Source organism: Artemia sp. Qi Xiang Cuo, chromosome 20 (assembly GCF_049724085.1).
Source record: "Artemia sp. Qi Xiang Cuo chromosome 20, ASM4972408v1, whole genome shotgun sequence".
NCBI lineage: Eukaryota > Metazoa > Arthropoda > Branchiopoda > Anostraca > Artemiidae > Artemia > Artemia sp. Qi Xiang Cuo.
Window position 1 is genome coordinate 12,177,364 of NC_142813.1, and position 24,245 is coordinate 12,201,608.

Sequence of the window (24,245 nt, forward strand, 5' to 3'; positions counted from 1 at the left end):
GGTTGGATGTGTTTGGGGAAATTATGGCCGTGGAAGGGGTGTTAGTTGCCTTCCAATCACTTTTTACCCTGTAAAAGGGCATTAGAACTCCCGATTTCCAATCGAATGAGTCCCGTTTGAAGTTTATACGACGAACCTTTCCATATGATACGCCTCTGGGAAAAAAACAATAATAAAACCTTGAGCTGTAGGGCCTATACCATAGGCAATGCTATAGCGTTGCCTCTTAAACCGTAGAAAACTCTTGGACCAGGGCTGTAGAAGGTTGTGCCAGCCTTTGATGCAATGTTATATGTTGTTTGGGCTATTTTGAACAAAATGGTTATTTCACAATTTTAATCAGATGCATTTGGTGAAAAGAGGGGCAGTCGAAGGGGAGAGGTCTAGTTGGCCTCCATGGCGTTTGACTCTTAAAAGGGAACTAGAACTTCAAATTTCAACCAAATGTGACTCCTCTATAGTTTATACAACCATCCCTTCCATTAAAACCTTACTGGAAATAACTTATAACTCTTGGCCCCAGGCTCTGTTGGTTTGTTTCAATCCCAAAAGCAATGTTTATGATCTTTGGACTATTTTGAGTAAAATTTCTATCTCAAAATTTTACTTGGATGTATTTCAGGACATTTGGACGATTGTGAGTGTGTGAGGGGGGACTGGGGGATTGTTGCTTTCCTGCGATCACTCTTAGTCTTAAAAAGGTCGCTAGAATTCCTGATTATCAATCCAATGAGTCACCTCCAAAGCTTATATGATCACTCTTTCTATAAAAACCTTATATACCCCAGGGCATAATTTACAACCCATACCCTGAGGGCTGTGGGGGGAGGGGGGAGGAGAGGCTGGTCATCCTCAAAACATATTTTTTTGGATTTTCGACTACGCTGAACAAAATGGCAAACTCAAAATTTTAATTGGATGTGTTAGGAGAAAGGATGGCCGTGGGGCAGGTTGCTCTCCAATCACTTTTGACTACGAAAAGGGTCTAAAAGGACAACCACATCTATACGAAGTGCCCAGGTCTAAAAAAAAAAAAAAAAATAAATAATACATTTTGCCATCATCGTTTACTTTGGCAGCGTTATTGCGCTGCTTATGATCAAAAAAAGGTAAAAAAAAAAATGCTAGGTTCAGAGGAACGACACGGTGCCATTCTAGCATTTAGATTATATAGAAAGCAAGTTGGATTCAAGCCTACAAATCAGCCGGCATGTAAGAATTTTGAAAGTCCTTGCATGTGTCACAAGACCAGTCCGGGTGGTCCCGGACGTTAATTCCTTGTATACATATTTCGAAAACCTGGAGGGTCACCAAGACTTAGTTACCCTGTCCATTTACCCAAAAGTGTAATCCAAGTTGATTGATTCAGTTGTCAGTGAATCCCCCTCTAAGAGCATTCTTAAGAGATCATATAAAATATATCAGAAAAAGAGTTGAAGAACTATTAGTAAATTTTTGGAAAAGGATTTGGATGCTAGATTAGGGTGCTGGCTAGATAGGGGTAATATTATTAGCGAACGAGAGGGTAGATGCCGTAAGGTGAATTCAACTACTGGCCGGAATGTTTTACTTTATGCTCACATGGGGAAATATTGCAAGGGAAACTGCTACTACTACTACTGCTACTAACAACTCACTGCACCACGCAACAGCCTGATGCCAGCAAAGCTATGAACGCTCCTCCTCCATCCCAATCTTTCAAAGCTTCTCTCTTCACACTCTCCAAGGAAGTTCCCATTTCCTTTAATTCTTTCTTTATGACATCCTCCCACCCAAGACGAAGACAGCCTGATTTATGTTTAGCCTTAGACAGTTGGCCCAGAAGGACAACCTTCGGCAATCCATCATCCTTCATCCACAGAATGTGCCCTAGAAAATGGACCCATCTCAACCTTTCTTTCACTATAGCCCTAGAAAGTGGGATTGAACCACATTTTTCGTACAGCCTACTGCTTGAAATACAATCAGTCAGCTGAGTAGCAAAAACAACCTGCAGGAAATTTCTCTGAAAAACATCTAGCAGATCTTCATGCGCTTTTGGAGCGCCCATGCTTCAGAACCATATTTGACCACTGTAGTATCCAGTATTCTAATCTCGGTTTCATCTTCCTATTCTTCCAAACTTTTCTTAACTGTAAAAAACACCCTGAGTCTCGGCTATTCTACTTTTAACATCTTCACTGCTCCCAACGTCTTCATATAATAATACTACCAAGATAAGTGAAGCTGGCCACCTGATCAATCTTTTCGTTACCCAACGTCACCTTTTCATCTTCACTTATTCCTAGCCTTAGCGACCTAGTGTTCTTAACATTAATTTTCAAAACCTGTTCTAGTACCCTGAATTCGAAAAAGCTCTAAGAGTTAATTAATTTTGCTCACACTATCTAGGATGCTTAGATCATCAGCATAATAAAGTCCAGAAGAGTCTCCCCCCCATTTGATTCCGTGGGCTCCCATTGCCTTTCCTATGCTCCTTAAGACAAATTCCATCAAAATGATCCAAATAGGGGAGATAGAACACAACCCTGCTTAACTCCTGACTCAATACAAAACCAGCTGCTAACCTCATTTCCCACCTAAACCGCAGCAATGTTATTCTCGTACATAGCGCTATTCACTTTAATGTATTTGTCTGGTATACCATACAAGGATAAGACCTTTGCTAAAGCACTTCTGTCAATAGAATCGAACGCTTGCTCATAATATAAAACTGAGGATCAAAGGTGTTTGACAACTCAGGCACTTCTCAATTATTAACCCAAGAGTGAAAATTTGGTCGACGCATCCTCTACCTATTCTAAAACCACACTCTTCTTCTCTTAAAACTTTGTCTACAGCATCTAAGTAATTTGCCACCTACAAAGACCAGACTAATGCCTCAATAATTACCCCACTCACTCTTATCACCTTGCAAAGGAAAGGGTAGGCTTTATGTCACTTTCCTCGACATTGAGAAAGCATTTGATAACATTGATAGGCCAATTTTACTACCTAATATATTTCTTAAATTGTTAATTATTATGTATGAGATTAATTTATCTGTTGTATCATTGCTATACAGGGTGTATCTAGGCCGTCCGAACCCTCAAAGGAGTCCATCAAGGAGGCACACTGCAGCCAAAGCTCATCATTTTATACATATTTCATGTTGGATTTACTGTTCAAAATGCAAACCGGTGTTTTAAGGGGAGCTAGATGTATCTCCCCCCCCCACCGAAAATTCTCCCGCAAAAATTCTCCTTGCATCTAAAATTAAGTTTCTAGAGCGAAAGTATGACAAATAAAATATAAATTTTTGAATATTCTACCAATAATCTAAAGTGTGAGCTGAATATGTGATGTAGAATATACTGTAGCAATGTTTTCCAAACTATTGTTCGCGACCCACCAGTGGGCCACGAGCGAGTACTGGGTAATCTCGGGACCTAATGGGCAATTTGCCCCTATGTAAGACATCAATATAAAATATAGGAAGTAATACATTTGATATTTCCTTCAGCTATTTATAATTACTAAAAATTCAAGTATACTTAATTTATGTAAGATATTGTCAAGAATAATGTAAAAATAAAACAAAGAATAATAATAAAAAGAATAACAAATCAATTTACTAGGTAGCTAGTCGAGGAGTCTTTACCAGGTAATCTAAGCCAATCATTCCCTAGGTCAGACAATTTTGACTGTGTAGACCGATAAAATTTTGATCTTGGTTTGATATTCCCCCAAAGAGTGGGACGGAAAAACAACTTGAAAACTTGAAAAATGCAAAATGACGCCAAACACTAGATGGAATTGGTGTTTCTTGCTTTTCGGCACTAGCCCTAGTTACCACTCTTGTAAGTTATTTACTAAGGGACGTGATCGTCTCTTACTAATTTACTAGCTACCGCTGCAATACTCTTTGGAGTGGGAACATCTAAGAGAGAAAACTGGAGCTAGTGTCAAAAATAAGAAATTACCAGCAAAATTTAGTATTTTGTGTCTCTTGGGATCTTTCAGTATAATAATTAGACAAAATTAGTGCAGCAAAAGTGTCTGATCTCACTTTCTGAAAAAAAAGCAGCACAATGACGAAACTTAAAAATTCTAAGAGACGCTAGAGGTAGATGGCCCAGGCGATTTTTTATTTATCAACACTAGCGCCGGTTTATGCTCTTGCAAGTTGCCCATGGTTTGGTAGGGCGCCAATTGGGTTGCAGGCACTTGCCGTCCACCATCTGTATTTGAAGATACCTGTTTATTGTTTGTATTTTAATTGAAAAAGAATTGAAAATACCCCCCCCCGGTTTTCATAAACACTTATTTTCATATCCACTGAGAAAAATTTAAATAATTTCCCCTTGCATTTCCGTTAAATCGCACTGCTGAAGATGTCTTCTTTTGACTTCTAATCTCAGATGCATTATGGCTACGATATTTTCTATCTAATCTCTTTCATCTAACCTCAACTAGTCGTCTTGATCAAATACCCAGCACTCTAAACAAATGAAAGCAGTGTACTCATCGTTTTAATTTCACCGTCAAAAAGACCAAAATATTTCGCGTAAAATACAAAACAATGGTTACAATAGAGGGCCAGACAAATGCAAACAATAGCGGGGCGATAAAGAGCCATCATGTATACAAAACAAAAAAAAAAGGATTTAGATTTTCAAACCTAACTTTCAGACTCTAAAAACTAGTAGTAGTCTTTATAATAAAATATTGTCATATTAACTTAAAGATACAAAATTTAAATTGATTTCAAATCTGAATCGCAGAAATAGGAGCAAGGGAGTTGTAGAGGCGAGAGACAGCAGTTTGCAAAATTTTCTGCAAAGTTAAATCTTCTTCACAAGTGACCTTCAGATTATAAAAATCAATAGAAGCCTTTTTATCATCCACAGTCACATAAAAATCGTCTTTGGTTACGGTTTTAGGGACCGCAGCTTCGCCAAACATATCCCGTAGCATTTCAACCAAACTATCCTGAAAAACAAGAATATCTGAATATTTAGCAACATTGATCGTTTTTTCTTTTCCTAAATGTCCGAGTTTTGACCCATTCACGAAAAAATCACGTAATACAAAATTTTAAAGGATGAATAACACTGAACCTTTTCATCACTGCTTTTACACCAAGTGTTGGTGACAGAAAATCCATAAGAAAATTAGAAATCTATTTGTCTGACTTCAGACTTTGTCACTTAAATAAACATACACTACGAAAAGACTCAGGACTTGGCCAACATGGTATTCGGCCAAGATCCAGTCCTGAGCATTACATAGCACTAAATTAAATAAACACAACCAGATAAAAGCATTCAAAGAAACTCAAAGCATCAGCCATAACAACAAAAAACGTTAAAAAAATATATCATTGAAAACTCCCATGACAAAAGAAATTTCTTCATTTTAAAGTTAAATGATAAAACAGGTTCTTTGATTTCGTCTTGTGTTTTATTCCAAACTTGAACACCCCAGTTGAGTCAACTCAAGATTTTCTTTTGGGAGGGAGGGAGGGGGCCAAAATAGATTTTATAAAATCTAATGGGCTGGCTAAATGCCACCTGCCACCACCCAGCTGACGCCACTTTGACACTTTTAGGTTTCAAAGTATATGAACCCGTTGTTAAAAGGTGACGTTCAACCACCAGCAATTCACTTAGTGCAGAAAGTCAGGTTATGATGATAATCCATAGAGCCACCGAATATATGCAAATTCAGTAAGATCGTTCAAGATCGTTCACAATCTTTAAAACATAAGAGAAAGCTCTCAGCTCATTTGCATTAATAGAAAATTATTTGTCATTTCTTAAATGACAGGAAAATGTCCATGATTAAAATAGCAAATGCAAATTATTCATTTATGGAAATTATAAACTTTAAAGATAAAAATATTTTTCATAGTTCTGAATGATAAATCTAATTTTTCAACTGATTTGAAGAAATAATTTGCTTGAATAAATCACTACAAATACTTGCGCGAGATATCAAGGAGGCACACTTGTGCCTCTATAAAGAGGCGACCCACCACAATGTTAAGTAATTTCCGGTCCTAGCGGTCGCAGAAAGACAGCGGTAATCGCGTTTTGTAGCCCAAGCTCAAACTAAGAAACGTGCAAAATTTCACCCCCCTCCGATCTTATCTTCATGGGTAAAAGTGGGTCGGAAGTTTTGAATTTCCGACCACAGCCCCCCTTTAACGCTGTCCGATTGGGCTGAAATTTAGATGTTAAGCTTTCCTAGGACCTGGGAGCTTATCTTCGAAATTTTAGCTTAATCCGATTTCTTCTTCTCTGTTTTTTAAAAACAAAATATCTCCACTTAAAGTTCAAAATTTTTTTTTCTTCTTAGCCACGCCTACAGGTCACAGTTGACAACTGATCTGGGTGAATGAGGACTCATTCGAAGCAGAATTCGACCTGTTAGGGCCTTTTGATATTTTCAGACCAAAAAAATCATCCCCCGAATTTACATTTACGAAAAACCTCGTTTTCCTATAAGAACCCGCTATAAGCGGGCTCTTATCGTTTTCCTATAAGAGCCCGCGAAAACGCGGGCTCGTTTTCCTATAAGAGCCCGCAAGCCCGCAAGCTGTCAAATCAGCTAACAGTTAGTCAAGCACTAATAAGTAATAAACTGTACACAGATGTGAAGAGATTACTTGGAAAAAACTAAGCTTTCTCAATAGTTAAAAGGACTGAGTGACAAGGTCGAACCTTAAATCGTACAGGGAGAAGGAGGCACAGTTGGGGGGGGTCCTCCAGCCCCCACCCACCCCCGCTTTCGCAGCCTTAAAAAAAAAGGTTTTTTAAACTGAAAGTAAGGAGCGACATTAAATCTTAAAACGAACAGAAATTGTTCCGTATATGAAAGGGGGTGTGCCCTCCTCAACGCCTCGCTCTTTACGCTAAAGTTTGACTTTCTCACAACTCTTTTTTTTAAACAGTAAAAACTTTAGCGTCAGGAGCGAGGCGTTGAGGAGGGCACAGCCCCTTTCATATACGGAATAATTTATGTTCGTTTTAAGATTTAATGTCGCTCCTTACTTTCAGTTTAAAAAACTTTTTTTTTTATTTAAAGGCTGCGAAAGCGGGGGGTTTGGGGGGCGGCAGCCCCCCAACTGAGCCTCCTAATCCCTGTACGTTTTAAGGTTCGACCTTGTAACTCAGCCTCTTTAACTCTTTAGAAAACGTAGTTTTTTTCAAATAATTTCTTAAGTATCTATATATACGACGCATATATATTAACAGGAATATTATTTTGAAAATGATATTATGGAATTTAAAGTTACATTAATGCAATATAATGCAATACAAGTTAGAGTTGGACGATAATTTGATCGGACGATATATCGATATTTTTACTTACGATATTCGATATATCAATTTCGATACTTCTATATATCAATGCTTTTTTACTCAGATTAACTTAAAGTTCTGGCAAAATTCAATAACAAAATCGTAATTAAAGTGAATTTTTTTCCCAATTTCGAATAACACACAAAAAACTTCAATTACATGAATAAATATTTTAAAAATCTGATTTAGAATTACTCGGGCTCATAATAAAGAAAATAACTTACTAGCCATGTTTGGCTATTCAAAATTAACAGCATGTCAATGTCTTCCCCCGAGAGTTGGTTCTGCTTTTCAGTGATTAATAAAAAAAAATCCACGGAAAGTACGGAGCAATATTAAAACTCAAAAGAGCTGAAATTGCTTCATGTATGAGGGGGACAACCCCTTTTCAATACCTCGCTCTTCACACCAATATTCATTTTCATATTTTAAAAATCTCCTTACTCTAATTAAACGGCTCTTTTGATTCAGGAGTTGTTCTTAAATAATCGGAAAAAAAAGTTAAAATTAGGGTAAACAACAAGATATAGAGGAGAGGAACCTCCTTCTCATACAGGAGAGAATTTCTGTTCATTTAAAATTTGGATTTTGCTCCATACTTTTAGTTGAAATTTTTTTTTTGTTTAATTATTTTTCAAATGATGCCGGAATATTCACCTTTCCTCTCCATGGAAAATACCCCTCCCGGGAGAAAATTCCTTCCTGAAAAGTTCCTCCCGAGTAAGATCCCCCTTCCCACAGACAATTCCATCCCTGCTGAAAATTCCCCCAAGAAAACAGAAGAAATACTCTTTTCTTTTAATCTCTGATCATTTTTCAAATCATGCCAGAAATCCTCCCTCCGTGGAAATTATTTCCTGGAAATTCTCCCCTCTCAATGTCTCAATGGAAATTTTCTCCCGTGTAAAATTCTCCTATATAGAATCTCTGCCGTGAAATATCCCCCCGCCCGCCCCGAAACAATCCCCCAGACAATTTCAACTCCAATTCAAGAGACAATTTCAAACTTGAAACATTTCCCTACGCAGTTTCCCCTATATATCTCCAAATGTAAAATTAAATTGACAAAGAGAAAGTAAGCCAAATAAGAAGCATTTAGTATAAGAATTCCGGTTAAATTCCCCAGTGTATGGTTTCTCTTTGAAAGTTCATCCAAGAAACTTCCCTCCCCATAGAAAAATCTCCTCTTGGAAAATCCTCACTGCAGAAAATTCCCCCCGCAGAAAATTCACCCTCCCCAAAAAATTCTGTTTACTTCCCAATAACAAACATTATATGTAGATACTATCATAACTTACAGCCTTTTCCTCCGGGACTTGCAGGGCCGTGTCATCCCCAAATGGCATGATTACTTGACTTTTCAACTATGCCAATCAATATGGCAATCTGAATTTTTGCTGGTAACGGGGGTGGGGGGTGGGTCTTGGGTTTGTGGGAGGATATTTCCATGGAGGAAGTTTTCATGGGGGAAAGGGCATTACTATGAACTTTCCCCCAGATTTCCCAGCATTATTTAAAAACACGATCAGAAATTAAATAAAAAAAACAAGTTTTTCAACTGAAAGTAAGGAGCAATAAAATTTAAAACGACCAAAAATTATTACGTATATTATTGGGTTCGCCCCCTAGTCAATACCTCGGTCTTTACGCTATAGTTTTTTTTAGTAATTTTATAAGAACCATTTATTCTAATTAACGGCCTTTGTGATTAACGGGTCATTCTTAAAGAATTGGAACAAAATTTGAACTTTAGCTTAAAGAGCGAGGTCTTGACTAGGGGGCGAGCCCCCTCATATACATATTAAAAATATAGGAATATAGAAGCTCGTTACGGAAGTTAATTCGTAAGTCACGTAAATTTATTACTAATTCAAACGTTCGTAAATAAAATTAAAGAACTTTCGAGAAAGCCATTTAACCAAAAATAAGTAAAATTAATATACAAATTTCGTTTTAATTATTCATGAACGGTGATCCAAAATCAGAACCTACATTAATTTAAAAACGTTCAGGAGTTAAATAAAAAAACAAGGTTTTTTAACTGAAAAAAAAGGAGTAACATTAAAACTTGAAACGAACAGAAATTATTCCGTATATGAAAGGGGCTATCCCCTCCTCAACGCCTCGCTCTTTACGGTAAAGTTTAACTCTTTCTCACAACTTTATTTTTCAAAACAATACAAAACTTTAGCGCAAAAAGCGAGGCGTCGAGGAGGGGACAGCCCCTTCCATACACGGAATGATTTCTGTTCGTTTTAAGTCACTTTGTCAGATTTGCCGCTACCTCAACCTCATCCAAGCCATAAAAGGGTCTCTGAGTATAGCATTCAGGGTTACCATCTGGCGAAAAAAAGAAATCACTAGATTTTACAATCTTTTGATTGATTTAGTGAAATTTCTTCGATAATCTAGTCATTTATATGGTGATTTAGTAACTTTTGTTTAGGCAATATAAAACATCACTAGAAATAGTGATAAATCACTAAGGGTGGCAACTCTGATAGTATTGCTCTCTGGGACGTTTCAGCCACACATAATAAAAAAGCGCAATAGACAAAAGAATTATCATCATTCTCAAATATATATATATTTTTTTACGAACATTAAACTTGAATATAAGAAAAGGGAGTTAAAGGAGGGGGGCAGTAACCCTCCTTCATATATAAAACTCCTTCATATCATATATGAAATTCATATATAAAAGCGAAATAGACTAAAGAAGTATCATCATTCTCAAATATATTTTTTTTTACGTACATTAAACTTGAATATAAGAAAAGGGAGTTAAAGGAGGGGGCAGTAACCCTCCTTCATATATAAAACTCCTTCATATCATATATGAAATTCATATATAAAAGCGAAATAGACTAAAGAATTATCATCATTCTCAAATATATTTTTTTTTACGAACATTAAACTTGAATATAAGAAAAAGGAGTTAAAGGAGGGGGCAGTAACCCTCCTTCATATATAAAACTCCTGCATATCATATATGAAATTAATATATAAAAGCGCAATAGACTAAAGAATTATCATCATTCTCAAATATATTTTTTTTTACGAACATTAAACTTGAATATAAGAAAAAGGAGTTAAAGGAGGGGGCAGTAACCCTCCTTCATATATAAAACTCCTGCATATCATATATGAAATTAATATATAAAAGCGCAATAGACTAAAGAATTATCATCATTCTCAAATATATTTTTTTTTACGAACATTAAACTTGAATATAAGAAAAAGGAGTTAAAGGAGGGGGCAGTAACCCTCCTTCATATATAAAACTCCTGCATATCATATATGAAATTAATATATAAAAGCGCAATAGACTAAAGAATTATCATCATTCTCAAATATATTTTTTTTACGAACATTAAACTTGAATACAAGAAAAAGGAGTTAAAGGAGGGGGCAGTAACCCTCCTTCATATATAAAACTCCTGCATATCATATATGAAATTAATATATAAAAGCGCAATAGACTAAAGAATTATCATCATTCTCAAATATATTTTTTTTACGAACATTAAACTTGAATATAAGAAAAAGGAGTTAAAGGAGGGGGCAGTAACCCTCCTTCATATATAAAACTCCTTCATATCATATATGAAATTCATATATAAAAGCGAAATAGACTAAAGAATTATCATCATTCTCAAATATATTTTTTTTTACGAACATTAAACTTGAATATAAGAAAAGGGAGTTAAAGGAGGGGGCAGTAACCCTCCTTCATATATAAAACTCCTTCATATCATATATGAAATTCATATATAAAAGCGCAATAGACTAAAGAATTATCATCAGTCTCAAATATATTTTTTTTTACGAACATTAAACTTGAATATAAGAAAAAGGAGTTAAAGGAGGGGGCAGTAACCCTCCTTCACATATAAAACTCCTTCATATCATATATGAAATTCATATATAAAAGCGCAATAGACTAAAGAATTATCATCATTCTCAAATATATATTTTTTTTTTACAAACATTAAACTTGAATATAAGAAAAGGGAGTTAAAGGAGGGGGCAGTAACCCTCCTTCATATATAAAACTTGGACCAAACAGATAGTTATAATAAACTGTAAGGAGAGAACGACCCTCTTATTCTAAAAAGTGAAGTTTTGATTTCAACATAGGCAACAACAAAATCTGTTATTTATGCTGAATCAAACATGCGAAATTTATTGATTTCAAAGTTGGACGGCTCATGAAAATCAGAGCAATTATGAAAGCAGGACAAAGTATTTCATCAAAGGCTGCGATCATGGTAAAAATATGAAGTCAAATTCAACATACATGAGAATCCTTAAGGTACTATCTACAAAATGTGAAATTTCGCATTTTCTTCTGATATGGATGACTATTCAGGTGATTATGGATTTCTTATCTGATCTCATAACAAATTTTAGCTACTAACCTGACTTATAACCACCTTGAATTGAACTTCAGCTGATAACTGTCACAAGCGTCTTGTTTTTATAGTATGTAAAGTCGATATAGTGGATGAATGTGAAATGGAATGTGGTGTGGATGTAATAAAGAAATAAGTTGGTTGAGTTTGAACATCGAAGCATTTTCAATTTTAAAGTATACATGTGCCAACGATATTTTCTGTTAACTATTCTTAGTGACGCTCAAGGCCGAATCTAAGAGATTTAGGGGATTTACCCCTCCCCCATTCCGATATTTTTGTCTGCCTCGTTAAAGAGTAACAAAAATACACATAAACAAACTTTTAATGTATTTTTAATTTTATTTTATAAAATAAAACCAACCGAAACCCCAACCGAAAAATTGCCACCCCAAACAAAACTCCTAGATACAGCGTTGATGACTCATGATAGAAATTCGGTATGTGCCAAAATGATATAGTTTCTGAAGAAATTGTCAAATAAGTTTCTGGTGGCCCAATATACCGTCCCCCTACAAAAACAAACAAAGGAGAACATCTCCCTCAAGTTGACGAACTGTTCTCTTTCGATCACAGGCTTTTTTGCCCGGCGAAATTTTATTTAAAATACATTTAAATGATGTGTTTAAGGCAAAATGTACTTTCAAAATCTACGAAAGAGGAGCAATTTGTTTGTTTTGTATCCAATTCTTTTTCAAGGAAAATACCAAAAAAGGGTATTTTTAAAATAAAAGAAATTTTCAAAGTCTAGGATGAGGCAGGGGGGGGATAGTGATTATCTAAATCTATAGGGACCATTGTAATCCCCCCCGATCCATACACTCCTTGATTAAGGCACCTATTTCTAATACTGTTTTTTTTTAGATAATTTATTTAAAACATAAGAAAGCGTGGTCAACCGGATATCTAACTTTCAAATTAGACTACGAATTTACCCAATAGGCGGTATTTTGGGGGATAGATTCGGACATTTTCTTTTTATTATAATGATTTGGAAAGCCTAAGGGGCGATTTGTTTAGTGGTGGAAATGATGAGCTGCAAATGGGGAACCTTAAATCAACGCCTTTTAGATATATAGCGGTAATAGGTAATAGGGGGATAAAAAGATCCAACTTTAGTGTTAAACCTAAGGGTCTATTTTATATATTTTGAAGGCTAAGTTTTAACTTTTAAAACGAAACATTTCATATTCATTCCATTCCACGAACAGGGAACTCATAATCGACTTTACAAGTTTTCTAATTTCCAACTTCAGTAGATGTACTCAAAAAATTCTTGTCTCCATCTTTACAGTTTATTTCTACCTCCGATGATGCACATAGACCCCGGCGCCGCGCCGGCGGATCGACCGAACACCGCCAACAAGAGGCCCGGTCAAACGCCGCCGACAAGAGGCCCGGTCGAACGCCGCCGACAAGAGGCCCGGTCGAACGCCACCGAGGTGTTGCAATGCCGCCGGAGCGCCACCGCTGGCAAAGGTGGCGGCGTTCGGTCGACTTTAAGTTAATTTTGCGGCAATTCTTTATTGCGTCAACCGCAAAGTCGGTGCTTTTCCTTCTCGTGCGGTTTAGTATTTCGATTTTCCTGATTAGAAATCAAGCAGGGCTAGCACTATCCCCGAATTTTGAGTGTTTCCACGAAAATCTATGCGTCACCCCGAAAAAAAATTTGGTTCCCCGAATCCCCGAAAATCACGCAATCACGGTGCCACCCCTAGCAATTTATCACCAGTGACTTTCCCTGCCAAATATTACTTTGCATACCATAATTCTTCACTACTCTCTGGTTCGTTAATTTTCGTCTCTTGTTACTTTGCATAAAAACCAGACAGATGCAATATACAATTGCATTGCAAATATTGCAATATGGCCTACTGAGTTTTTCATATGTTGACAAAAAAGTATCGTTTTTATGAAATGAGTTTAAATCATTTCGAATCCAGTTTCCCACTTGCAATTCCTTTCATCATTCGTAGTCAAGAATTTTATTTTTAAGTTGAATAGAATTATAGAACGCGACATTCACTACAGTTTTATTTTGAAGATCGAAGATCGTTTCTACAAGTGAATTGTAGGTTTGCAGAATTTTTTTTTTATTTTGCTGTTTTTATATAATTATTTCTTAGTTTTTAATAACAAAATGTTTAATGGTTGATAGAATAAAGAAAATACAAAATTATTTCTTAAAATTTTTTACCCCCTCCCCCTCCCAAAAAAAACAACCATCTATTTTAAACAAATTTATCAATAAAATAATCAATGCACCCGGTTGGGGACTTAAAGATTGAAAAGGAATTTAACCCAAAAAAATTATTAACAAATAAATTGTAAATTATTGCCTATAGGGGGGGGGATAGGGGGCTACCATTTTTAAATGATAGTATGTCAAATTTATTTATTTTTTATAGCAGGGATGCCAAAAAGTTAATTATTTTTTTAATTTAAAGCAGAGAAGGTACCCTATCAAGGTGCATGGTATCCAGGGGGGTAGGGAAGTATTATATTTAAATGATGATATCTTTTTTTTTTTATTGAAAGCAGGGATGCCAAAAAGTTAATTTTTTTTTAATTTAAAGCAGACAGTATCCTATCAAGATGGCATCCAGAGGGGGGGGGAGCATAGGGAGTTATTATATTTAAGTGATAGTACCTTGATTTTTTTTTGAAAGCAGGGATGCCAAAAAGCTGTTTTTTTATTTAAAGTAGGGACGGTATCCTATCAAGACGGTATCCAGAGGTGGGGGCATAGGGAGTTATTATATTTAAGTGATAGTGCTTTGATTTTATTTTTTTTGAAAGCTGGGATGTCAAAAAGTTATTTTTTTTAATTTAAAGCAGAGACGGTATCCTATCAAGTTGGTGTCCAAAGGGGGGGGGGGTAGGGAATTATTATATGCAAACAATAAGATCTTGAATTTTCTTATTGAAAGCAGCCAAAGTACGCACAAAGTGGATAAATTGATTTTTATTCATGACAATTGTAGCCAGATCCCGCAGTTAGAATAGATTTCCAAGTTTGACTGAAGGATTTTTTTTCGACCAGTTGACTCCTAGAATTTTTGTCCCTCTTCACTATTTTGAAATATACCTTTTTTACACATACTAATATTTGGACTTTCATTAGTATACCAGCTTACCCGTCACGCGTTGCCACGATCTTAAAAGAAACGAAATTCAAAGAGAATACCCCTAAGGAAGATTTCTAAACGTTCACTGTCTTAGTTAAAAGTTTTTAACGTCATAATGTTTTCATTTTAGTTTAATTATAATTGAGAAACATATTCAAATCATACAAGATTACGTTGAATTGCTATGCATGCTCTTCGAAAAGCTGTTCAATTTTCTGATTTTGTTTATTATATAAATTCATTTAGGTTCGACCAAGCTAATTGGTTGAGACTGACGCATTGATTGGAAATTAACTTTCATTTTCCTTCCAGTGCTAAGGTGGGTCATCAACATTTTGTCATTGGGAACTGATGCGTGATTATTTTTTAAGGTGAAATTTTAAGTTATCCTATTCAAAATGATTATAAATGATAGTGGAAAAAATCGGTTGGACAGGTTGATGTGTTTTTGTGTTTTACATATATTTCTGCTTGCAATTGTATGTTCTTTTGTGTATTGTAAATACTGTTTTATGTTTTATGTATGGTATATTTTGACAGTTGGATAATGTTTTGAAATATGAATCAACACATGTAAATTAAAGAAGGAAGAAGCCAAGGAAAAATACTGCGTACAACATCTTTGTCCAACCCCTATGATAATAAAAAAATTAACAAGATTTTCGTGAGTTATGCTTGATGTATTTTTTTTTTAAATTGTTATTAAAACCCGTTTTTAATACAAGGAAGGCTTTTAGGAATCTAAAAGAGCAAAAAAAAAAAACAATCAATATCAAAGTTGCCCATTTCAAATGTTTTAAAGGTGACAAAGCAGATATTGGCAAAGGGCATTATGAAAAAATTATGCTTCTAAATTCAAACTTATATTCAAGTTTTTACCCAGATAACTGACAAATTTTGTGATACGGTATTTGGAGTTTTGTATGCAGTAATGCTTGATGCAAAAAACTACTAATTTTGATAATTATTTATGTTAAGAATACGTATCTAATAGATAATTTAACTATTATGCAAGGGTTCTCAAACGCCATAGCGATTTCATTTCTACCAGGTTTCTACTTCTCTTGATGAATGACGAAGAAGACCAGTTTCCAGCCAGCGACTTGTGAATTTTTGAACTCATGAATAGGCTCGAATCTGTTGTAAATTTAAGCTGTGATTTGAGAAAGACTGATGAAAACATTAATGTTTGCGGTCAACATTGATCGCGCCGGCGACGCGCTGTTTTGGCCCCGCCGCCGCCGGTCTTCCTCATCGGCGCGGCGCCGGGGTCTAGATACAAATTCTACTCAACAAATCAAACATTTCATTACAAATTCACTTTGGAATCTTTTCCAGGCAAGGCCATATCCATGGATTAAAGCGTTAACCCCCCCCCCCCCCAAAAAAATACTTGTCCGACACGTAAAAAAGTAAAAAAAATGCATAGAAAAATTTTTTGATACACTTTTTTTAAAATTTTTGTACCCCCCCCCCCAAAAAAAAGTTTTTTTTTAATCTGGATACGACCTTACATATGTGTGTTAGATCAAACAGCTTTTTTACTTAATACTGACCAATTTTAGCCCTAAACACTGTTTTATGAAAATAATAACAAACATGCTATAATTAGGACCTAATTGAATACTATTTGTCTATCACTGATGCAGACAACTTAAGTTCCAGGGATATACCAGGTTTTATACGTGGGTAATTGACAGCCAAAATGTGGATTTTGGACCCAAAAGTAGAAAGGCCCCTATTGATCGTGACCCCACACCATATATGGGCATAGAGTCCCTAGGGGAGATGGATTTCTGAGAAATTGATTGCGTAATCAAAGTGTGTCAATGACCTAAATTTCCAAGGTCGATGTTGTTGTTGTTGTAAGTGCACGCTCTCAGCGAATGTTATGAGTTTCCAGAAATTTAAAACACCTGTGCTGTCGACCTCAATTCCCCTATCGTGAATCAATAATTCCCCTTAGAAACAACAAATTAATTCCCCTTTCTTGACAGATCAATCAACCAATGACATCATCTGTCAGACTTTAAAAATTTTCACCTAGAAACGATTCTCCAGGAATAGATCCCAGTCATTAATGTCTTTGCCTCGGAAACAACTCTTTTGGTCGAACTCCACAGGATATTAATAACCAAACGCCATGGAAACAATTCTCCGAGAAACATCTTAGCGAAGAATTGTTTTAGCGCGGGAATCAGGTTTCTTATTAATTTGAAATGCATTAGCGCAGAGAGATGCCAAAAACAATAGGAACACGCTGAATTACATTTAGGGATTATTTGGGCGAAACTGTTTTAGACAGGTTATGGAATTATTTCGGCGAAACAGTTAGAGACATTTTAAAAGATGATTTTTGAAAAGATTTTGGAAGAGGATTTGAGGGTGAAACTCTGTGGTCGTTATAATACACAAGTTTCATTTGAACAGTGTTGTGAGGTCCTCTACCCCAGTCCCAAAGGGTTGCGATCCCCAACCCCGACCCTCATGGTATCCCCAGGTACTCCAACGTCCCCTCACCACCCCAACAGCCCCCCCCCCCCCAACGCCCTCCTCACACCCTCAAATGCCCACCCCAGGTCCGCCAAGGGCCCCCGGACCCCCAAAGGGCCCCCCGGCCCCCCAAGACCCTCCCCCGGTCCGCAAAGGTCCACCGGGTTCCGAGACGCGCCGCGGGCCAGGAAAGCACCGCAGGGATGCGCCGCAGGGATGCACCGCAAAAAGTAAACTAAAAAGTAAAAATTTCGAAATGTTATCCCCCAAACGCCCTCCCCATACCCCAATTCCGAAGGAGCCCCCCGGTCCCCAAATGTTACCCGGGCTCCCAGCCGGCCCCCCAGACCCCAACCTGCGCTCCCCCAGCCCCCTCGTTCGGTGTTGTATTGTGTCTGAAACCTATGATTTGGGGTGCACGGGTTGCTATTTTGAGTTTTATGAGTTGGATTTCATAGTCTTTCATAGGTATGTGTTGTCTGAGAACTATGATTTGAGATGGATGGTTTGCTATTTTGACCTTTCTGAGCTGGATTTCTTAGCCTTTCATAGGTGTGTGTTGTCAGAAAATTATGATTTGGGATGTGTAGTTTTCTATTTGGAATCTTCAGAGCTAGAATTCTTAGTCTCTCATAGGTGTTTGTTGTCTGAAACTTCTAGTTTGGGATGAGTAGTTTGCTATTTCAGACTTTTATGAGCTAGGCTTTCCTAGTGTATCGTAGGTGAATGTTGTCAGAAAATTACGATTTGGGATATTTAAATTACTGTTTTGGGCTTTTCTGAGCTAGTTTTCCTAGTCCCTCTTAGGTTTGTATGGTCTCAAACCTATAGTTTGGGATGAGTAGTTTGCTATTTTTGACTTTTCAGAGCTAGGTTTCTTAGCCTTTCATAGGTGCGTGCTGTCAGAAAATTATGATTTGGGATATGTAAATTACTATTTTTGTCTGTTCCGAGCTTTATTTCTTAGCCTTTCATTGGTTTTTGTTGTCTAAAACCTATAGTTTGGGATGAGTAGTTTGCTTTTTGATTTAAGAGATGGAATTCTGAGACTTTTTAGGGTGTGTGTTGTCTGAAACTCATTATTAGTGACATGTAAATTACTATTTGTGTCTTTTCGTAGCTAGTTTTATCATTCATTAGTTTGGGTTTGTTGCCTTAAACCTATAGTTTTGGATGATTTGTTTGATTTTGGACTTTTCAGAGCTAGGATTCTTAGTCACTCATAGGTGTTTATTGTCTGAAACCTACAGTTTGGGATGAGTAGTTTGCTATTTCAGGCTCTTCTGAGCTAAGGTTTCTTAGTATTTCATAGGTGTGTGTTGTCTGAAACTTATGACTTGAGGTGTCTAATTTGCTATTTCAGACCTTTCTTAGCTAAGGTTTCATACTATTTGGTAGGTAAATGTTGTCTGAAACTTATGATTTGGGATATTTAAATTACTATTTCGGGCTTTTCTGAGTTAGATTTCTTAGTCTTTTGTTGCTTTTTGTTGACTGAAACCCATGATTTGGGATATAAGGTTCTTAGTCTTTCGTTGGTATTTGTTGTCTGAAACCTGGTGTTTGTTGACTTAAACCTACGATTTGGGATAGAAGGTTCATAGACTTTCGTTGGTGTGTGTTGTCAGAAACCTATGATTTGTGATTTCTAGTTTGCTTTTTTGACTTTTCAGAGCTAGGATTCATATTCTCTCATAGATGTTTGTTGTCTGAAACCTATAGTTTGGGATGAGTAGTTTGCTATTTCAGGCTTTACTGAGCTAAGGTTTCCTAGTATTTCATAGATGTGTGTTGTCTGAAACTTATGATTTGAGGTGTGTAATTTGCTATTTCAGGATTTTCTGAGATTAGGTTTCATAGTATTTCGTAGGTGAATGTTGTCTGAAACTAATGATTTGGGATATGTAAATTACTATTTCGGGCTTTTCTAAGCTAGATTTCTTAGTCTTTTGTTGATGTGTGTTGTCTGAAACCAATGATTTGGGATGGGTGGGTTGCTATTTTTGACTTGTCGGAGCTGGAGTTCTTAGTCATTCTTAGGTATGTGGTGTATGAAGCCTATGATGTGTGATGTTTTTGTTGCTCTATTTCACTCTTCTGAGATAATTTTCTTAGCCATTCATATTTACGTGATGTCAGACACGACTGAGGTGTACGGGGTAGGGTGTGTAATATACTTTTTCGAGTTAGGATTCTTAGTTTGGGATGAATAGTTTGCTATTTCAAGCTTTTCTGAGCTAAGGTTTCTTAGTATTTCATAGGTATGTGTTGTCTGAAACTTATGATTTGAGGTATGCAATTTGCTATTTCCGACTTTTCATAACCAGATTTCTTAGTCTTTCTTAGGTGTGTGGTGTCTGAAACCAATGATTTGGGATGTGTGGGTTGCTATTTTTGACTTTTCTGAGCTGGATTTCTTAGCCTTTCGTAGGTGTGTGTTGACTGAAACCTATGATTTGGGAATGAGTGGTTTGCTATTTTTGACTTTTCGGAGCTAGATTTCTTAGCATTTCATAGGTGTGTGCTTTCAGAAAATTATGATTTGGGAGGTGTAGTTTGCTTTTTGGACTTTGGTCATTTTCGGCTCCTTCAAATCCTTAAATTAATTTCTAGAAAATGATCTGTTGTCAATGGGGTCCTATTTTCTTGGAAGAAAATCTAGACAACCTGAACGAGATCAACTTTCTTAACCTTGTTTTGAATATCAACTAGGTCGTGTTCTAATGTTTGTCTTCAGTGTAAATATTTGCTAACCCTTATCTGATTTGGGTGATTGTGTCTTTTGCGTTCCTGTACAACAATATCGAGCATGTAGTGTCAACAGAACTGTATCCAGAGGCGGTAGTTACCTGGTTTCGACCCCTCCCCGCCCCCATCCCCATTTTTTCCCACTCGTAAATTTGGTGTTACTGAAAATAAAATGTCTTTGCGATCGGCGCTACATCGACTGAAGTGAGTGGAGAGGGTTGAACCCTTGTCCAAGGAAGTACCACTTTAATTGCAAATGTTTGTAATTCTATGTGTGCATGATTCCTTCATATCATATATGAAATTCATATATAAAAGGGAAATAGACTAAGGAATTATCATCATTCTCAAATATATTTTTTTTTTACGAACATTAAACTTGAATATAAGAAAAGGGAGTTAAAGGAGGGGGCAGTAACCCTCCTTCATATATAAAACTTGGACCAAACAGATAGTTATAATAAACTGTAAGGAGAGAACGACCCTCTTATTCTAAAAAGTGAAGTTTTGATTTCAACATAGGCAACAACAAAATCTGTTATTTATGCTGAATCAACGTGCGAAATTTATTGATTTCAAAGTTGGACGGCTCATGAAAATCAGAGCAATTATGAAAGCAGGACAAAGTATTTCATCAAAGGCTGCGATCATGGTAAAAATATGAAGTCAAATTCAACATACATGAGAATCCTTAAGGTACTATCTACAAAATGTGAAATTTCGCATTTTCTTCTGATATGGATGACTATTCAGGTGATTATGGATTTCTTATCTGATCTCATAACAAATTTTAGCTACTAAGATGACTTATAACCACCTTGAATTGAACTTCAGCTGATAACTGTCACAAGCGTCTTGTTTTTATAGTATGTAAAGTCGATATAGTGGATGAATGTGAAATGGAATGTGGTGTGGATGTAATAAAGAAATAAGTTGGTTGAGTTTGAACATCGAAGCATTTTCAATTTTAAAGTATACATGTGCCAACGATATTTTCTGTTAACTATTCTTAGTGACGCTCAAGGCCGAATCTAAGAGATTTAGGGGATTTACCCCTCCCCCATTCCGATATTTTTGTCTGGCTCGTTAAAGAGTAACAAAAATACACATAAACAAACTTTTAATGTATTTTTAATTTTATTTTATAAAATAAAACCAACCGAAACCCCAACCGAAAAATTGCCACCCCAAACAAAACTCCTAGATACAGCGTTGATGACTCATGATAGAAATTCGGTATGTGCCAAAATGATATAGTTTCTGAAGAAATTGTCAAATAAGTTTCTGGTGGCCCAATATACCGTCCCCCTACAAAAACAAACAAAGGAGAACATCTCCCTCAAGTTGACGAACTGTTCTCTTTCGATCACAGGCTTTTTTGCCCGGCGAAATTTTATTTAAAATGCATTTAAATGATGTGTTTAAGGCAAAATGTAGGAAAGAGGAGCAATTTGGTTGTTTTGTTTCCAATTCTTTTTCAAGGAAAATACCAAAAAAGGGTATTTTTAAAATAAAAGAAATTTTCAAAGTCTAGGATGAGGCAGGGGGGGGGATAGTGATTATCTAAATCTATAGGGACAATTGTAATCCCCCCCCCCGATCCATACACTCCGTGATTAAGGCACCTATTTCTAATACTGTTTTTTTAGATAATTTATTTAAAACATAAGAAAGCGTGGTCAACCAGATATCTAACTTTCAAATTAGACTACGAATTTACCCAATAGGCGGTATTTTGGGGGATAGATTCGGACATTTTCTTTTTATTATAATGATTTGGAAAGCCTAAGGGGCGATTTGTTTAGTGGTGGAAATGATGAGCTGCAAATGGGGAACCTTAAATCAACGCCTTTTAGATATATAGCGGTAATAGGTAATAGGGGGATAAAAGATCCAACTTTAGTGTTAAACCTAAGGGTCTATTTTATATATTTTGAAAGCTAAGTTTTAACTTTTAAAACGAAACATTTCATATTCATTCCATTCCACGAACAGGGAACTCATAATCGACTTTACAAGTTTTCTAATTTCCAGTTTCAGTAGATGTACTCAAAAAATTCTTGTCTCCATCTTTACAGTTTATTTCTACCTCAGATGATGCAAATAGACCCCGGCGCCAAGCCGGCGGATCAACCGAACGCCGCCGACAAGAGGCCCGGTCGAACGCCGCCGACAAGAGGCCCGGTCAAACGCCACCGAAGTGTTGCAATGCCGCCGGAGCGCCACCGCTGGCAAAGGTGGCGGCGTTCGGTCGACTTTAAGTTAATTTTGCGGCAATTCTTTATTGCGTCAACCGCAAAGTCGGAGCTTTTCCTTCTCGTGCGGTTTAGTATTTCGATTTTCCTGATTAGAAATCAAGCAGGGCTAGCACTATCCCCGAATTTTGAGTGTTTCCACGAAAATCTATGCGTCACCCCAAAAAAAAATTCGGTTCCCCGAATCCACAAAAATCACCCTTTAACGGTGTCATCCCTTATAATTTATCACCAGTGACTTTCTCTGTTAAAAATTAATTTGCAAACCAACATACTTCACTACGCTCTTGTTCGCTTATTTTCGTCTCTTGTTATTTTGCATAAGAACCAGGCAGATGCAATTTGCAATTGCATTGCAAATATTGCAATATGGCCTACTGAGTTTTTCATATGTTGACAAAAAAGTATCGTTTTTATGAAATGAGTTTAAATCATTTCGAATCCAGTTTCCCACTTGCAATTCCTTTCATCATTCGTAGTCAAGAATTTTATTTTCAAGTTGAATAGAATTATTTAACGCCTCATTCACTACAATTTGATTTTGAAATTGATAGCAGACAGATCGTTTCCACAGCTGAATTGTAAGTTTGCAGAATTTTTTTTTCTTTTGCTGTTTTTAGATAAGATTTTCTTAATGTTTAATACTCAATTGTTGAACGCCTGATGGATTAAAGAAAATAAAATCTTCTTTCTGAAAATGTTTTAGCCCCCCCCCCCCAAAAAAAAAAACCAATTTAGACAAAATTTATATATATAATAAGCGATTTACAAGGTTGGGGAATTAAAGATGTAAACGGAAGTTACACCAAAAATATGGTTCACAAAAAAATTATAAATTATTGCCTATAGGGGAGGGATAGGGGGCTACCATTTTTAAATGATAGTATGTCAAATTTATTTATTTTTTAAAGCAGGGATGCCAAAAAGTTAATTATTTTTTTAATTTAAAGCAGAGAAGGTACCCTATCAAGGTGCATGGTATCCAGGGGGGGGGGGTAGGGAAGTATTATATTTAAATGATAATATCTTTTTTTTTATTGAAAGCAGGGATGCCAAAAAGTTAATTTTTTTTAATGTAAAGCAGAGACAGTATCCTATCAAGATGGTATCTAGAGGTAGGGAGTTATTATATTTAAGTGATAGTAACTTGATTTTTTTTTATTGAAAGCAGGGATGCCAAAAAGCTATTTTTTAATTTAAAGTAGAGACGGTAACCTATCAAGACGGTATCCAGAGGTGGGGGGCATAGGAAATTATTATATTTAAGTGATAGTACTTTGATTTTATTTTTATTGAAAGCAGGGATGCCAAAAAGTAATTTTTTTTTAATTTAAAGCAGAGACGGTATCCTATCAAGGTGGTGTCCAAAGGGGGGGGGGGGTAGGGAATTATTATATTCAAATAATAAGATCTTGAATTTTCTTATTGAAAGCAGCCTCAGTCCACACAAAGTGAATAAGTTGATTTTTATTCTTGACAAATATAGCCACATCCCACAGTTAGAATAGACTTCCAAGTTTGACTGAAGGAATTTTTTTTGACCAGTTGACTCCTAGAATTTTTGTCCCTCTTCACTATTTTGAAATATACCTTTTTTACACATACTAATATTTGGACTTTCATTAGTATACCAGCTTACCCGTCACGCGTTGCCACGATCTTAAAAGAAACGAAATTCAAAGAGAATACCCCTAAGGAAGATTTCTAAGCGTTCACTGTCTTAGTTAAAAGTTTTTAACGTCATAATGTTTTCATTTTAGTTTAATTATAATTGAGAAACATATTCAAATCATACAAGATTACGTTGAATTGCTATGCATGCTCTTCGAAAAGCTGTTCAATTTTCTGATTTTGTTTATT

General features: G+C 36.2%; 1 protein-coding gene across 1 annotated transcript in view; it reads right to left on the reverse strand.

The window, feature by feature from the left end:
• Positions 1–4,586: 4,586 nt before the first annotated feature.
• Positions 4,587–24,245, reverse strand: part of Cpsf73 (cleavage and polyadenylation specificity factor 73) — a 108,464-nt gene continuing 88,805 nt past the window's right edge. Inside the window, 1 exon segment of the mRNA XM_089106159.1 lies at positions 4,587–4,971. Coding sequence (XP_088962285.1) covers positions 4,747–4,971 — 225 coding nt within the window. The 3' untranslated portion in view covers positions 4,587–4,746.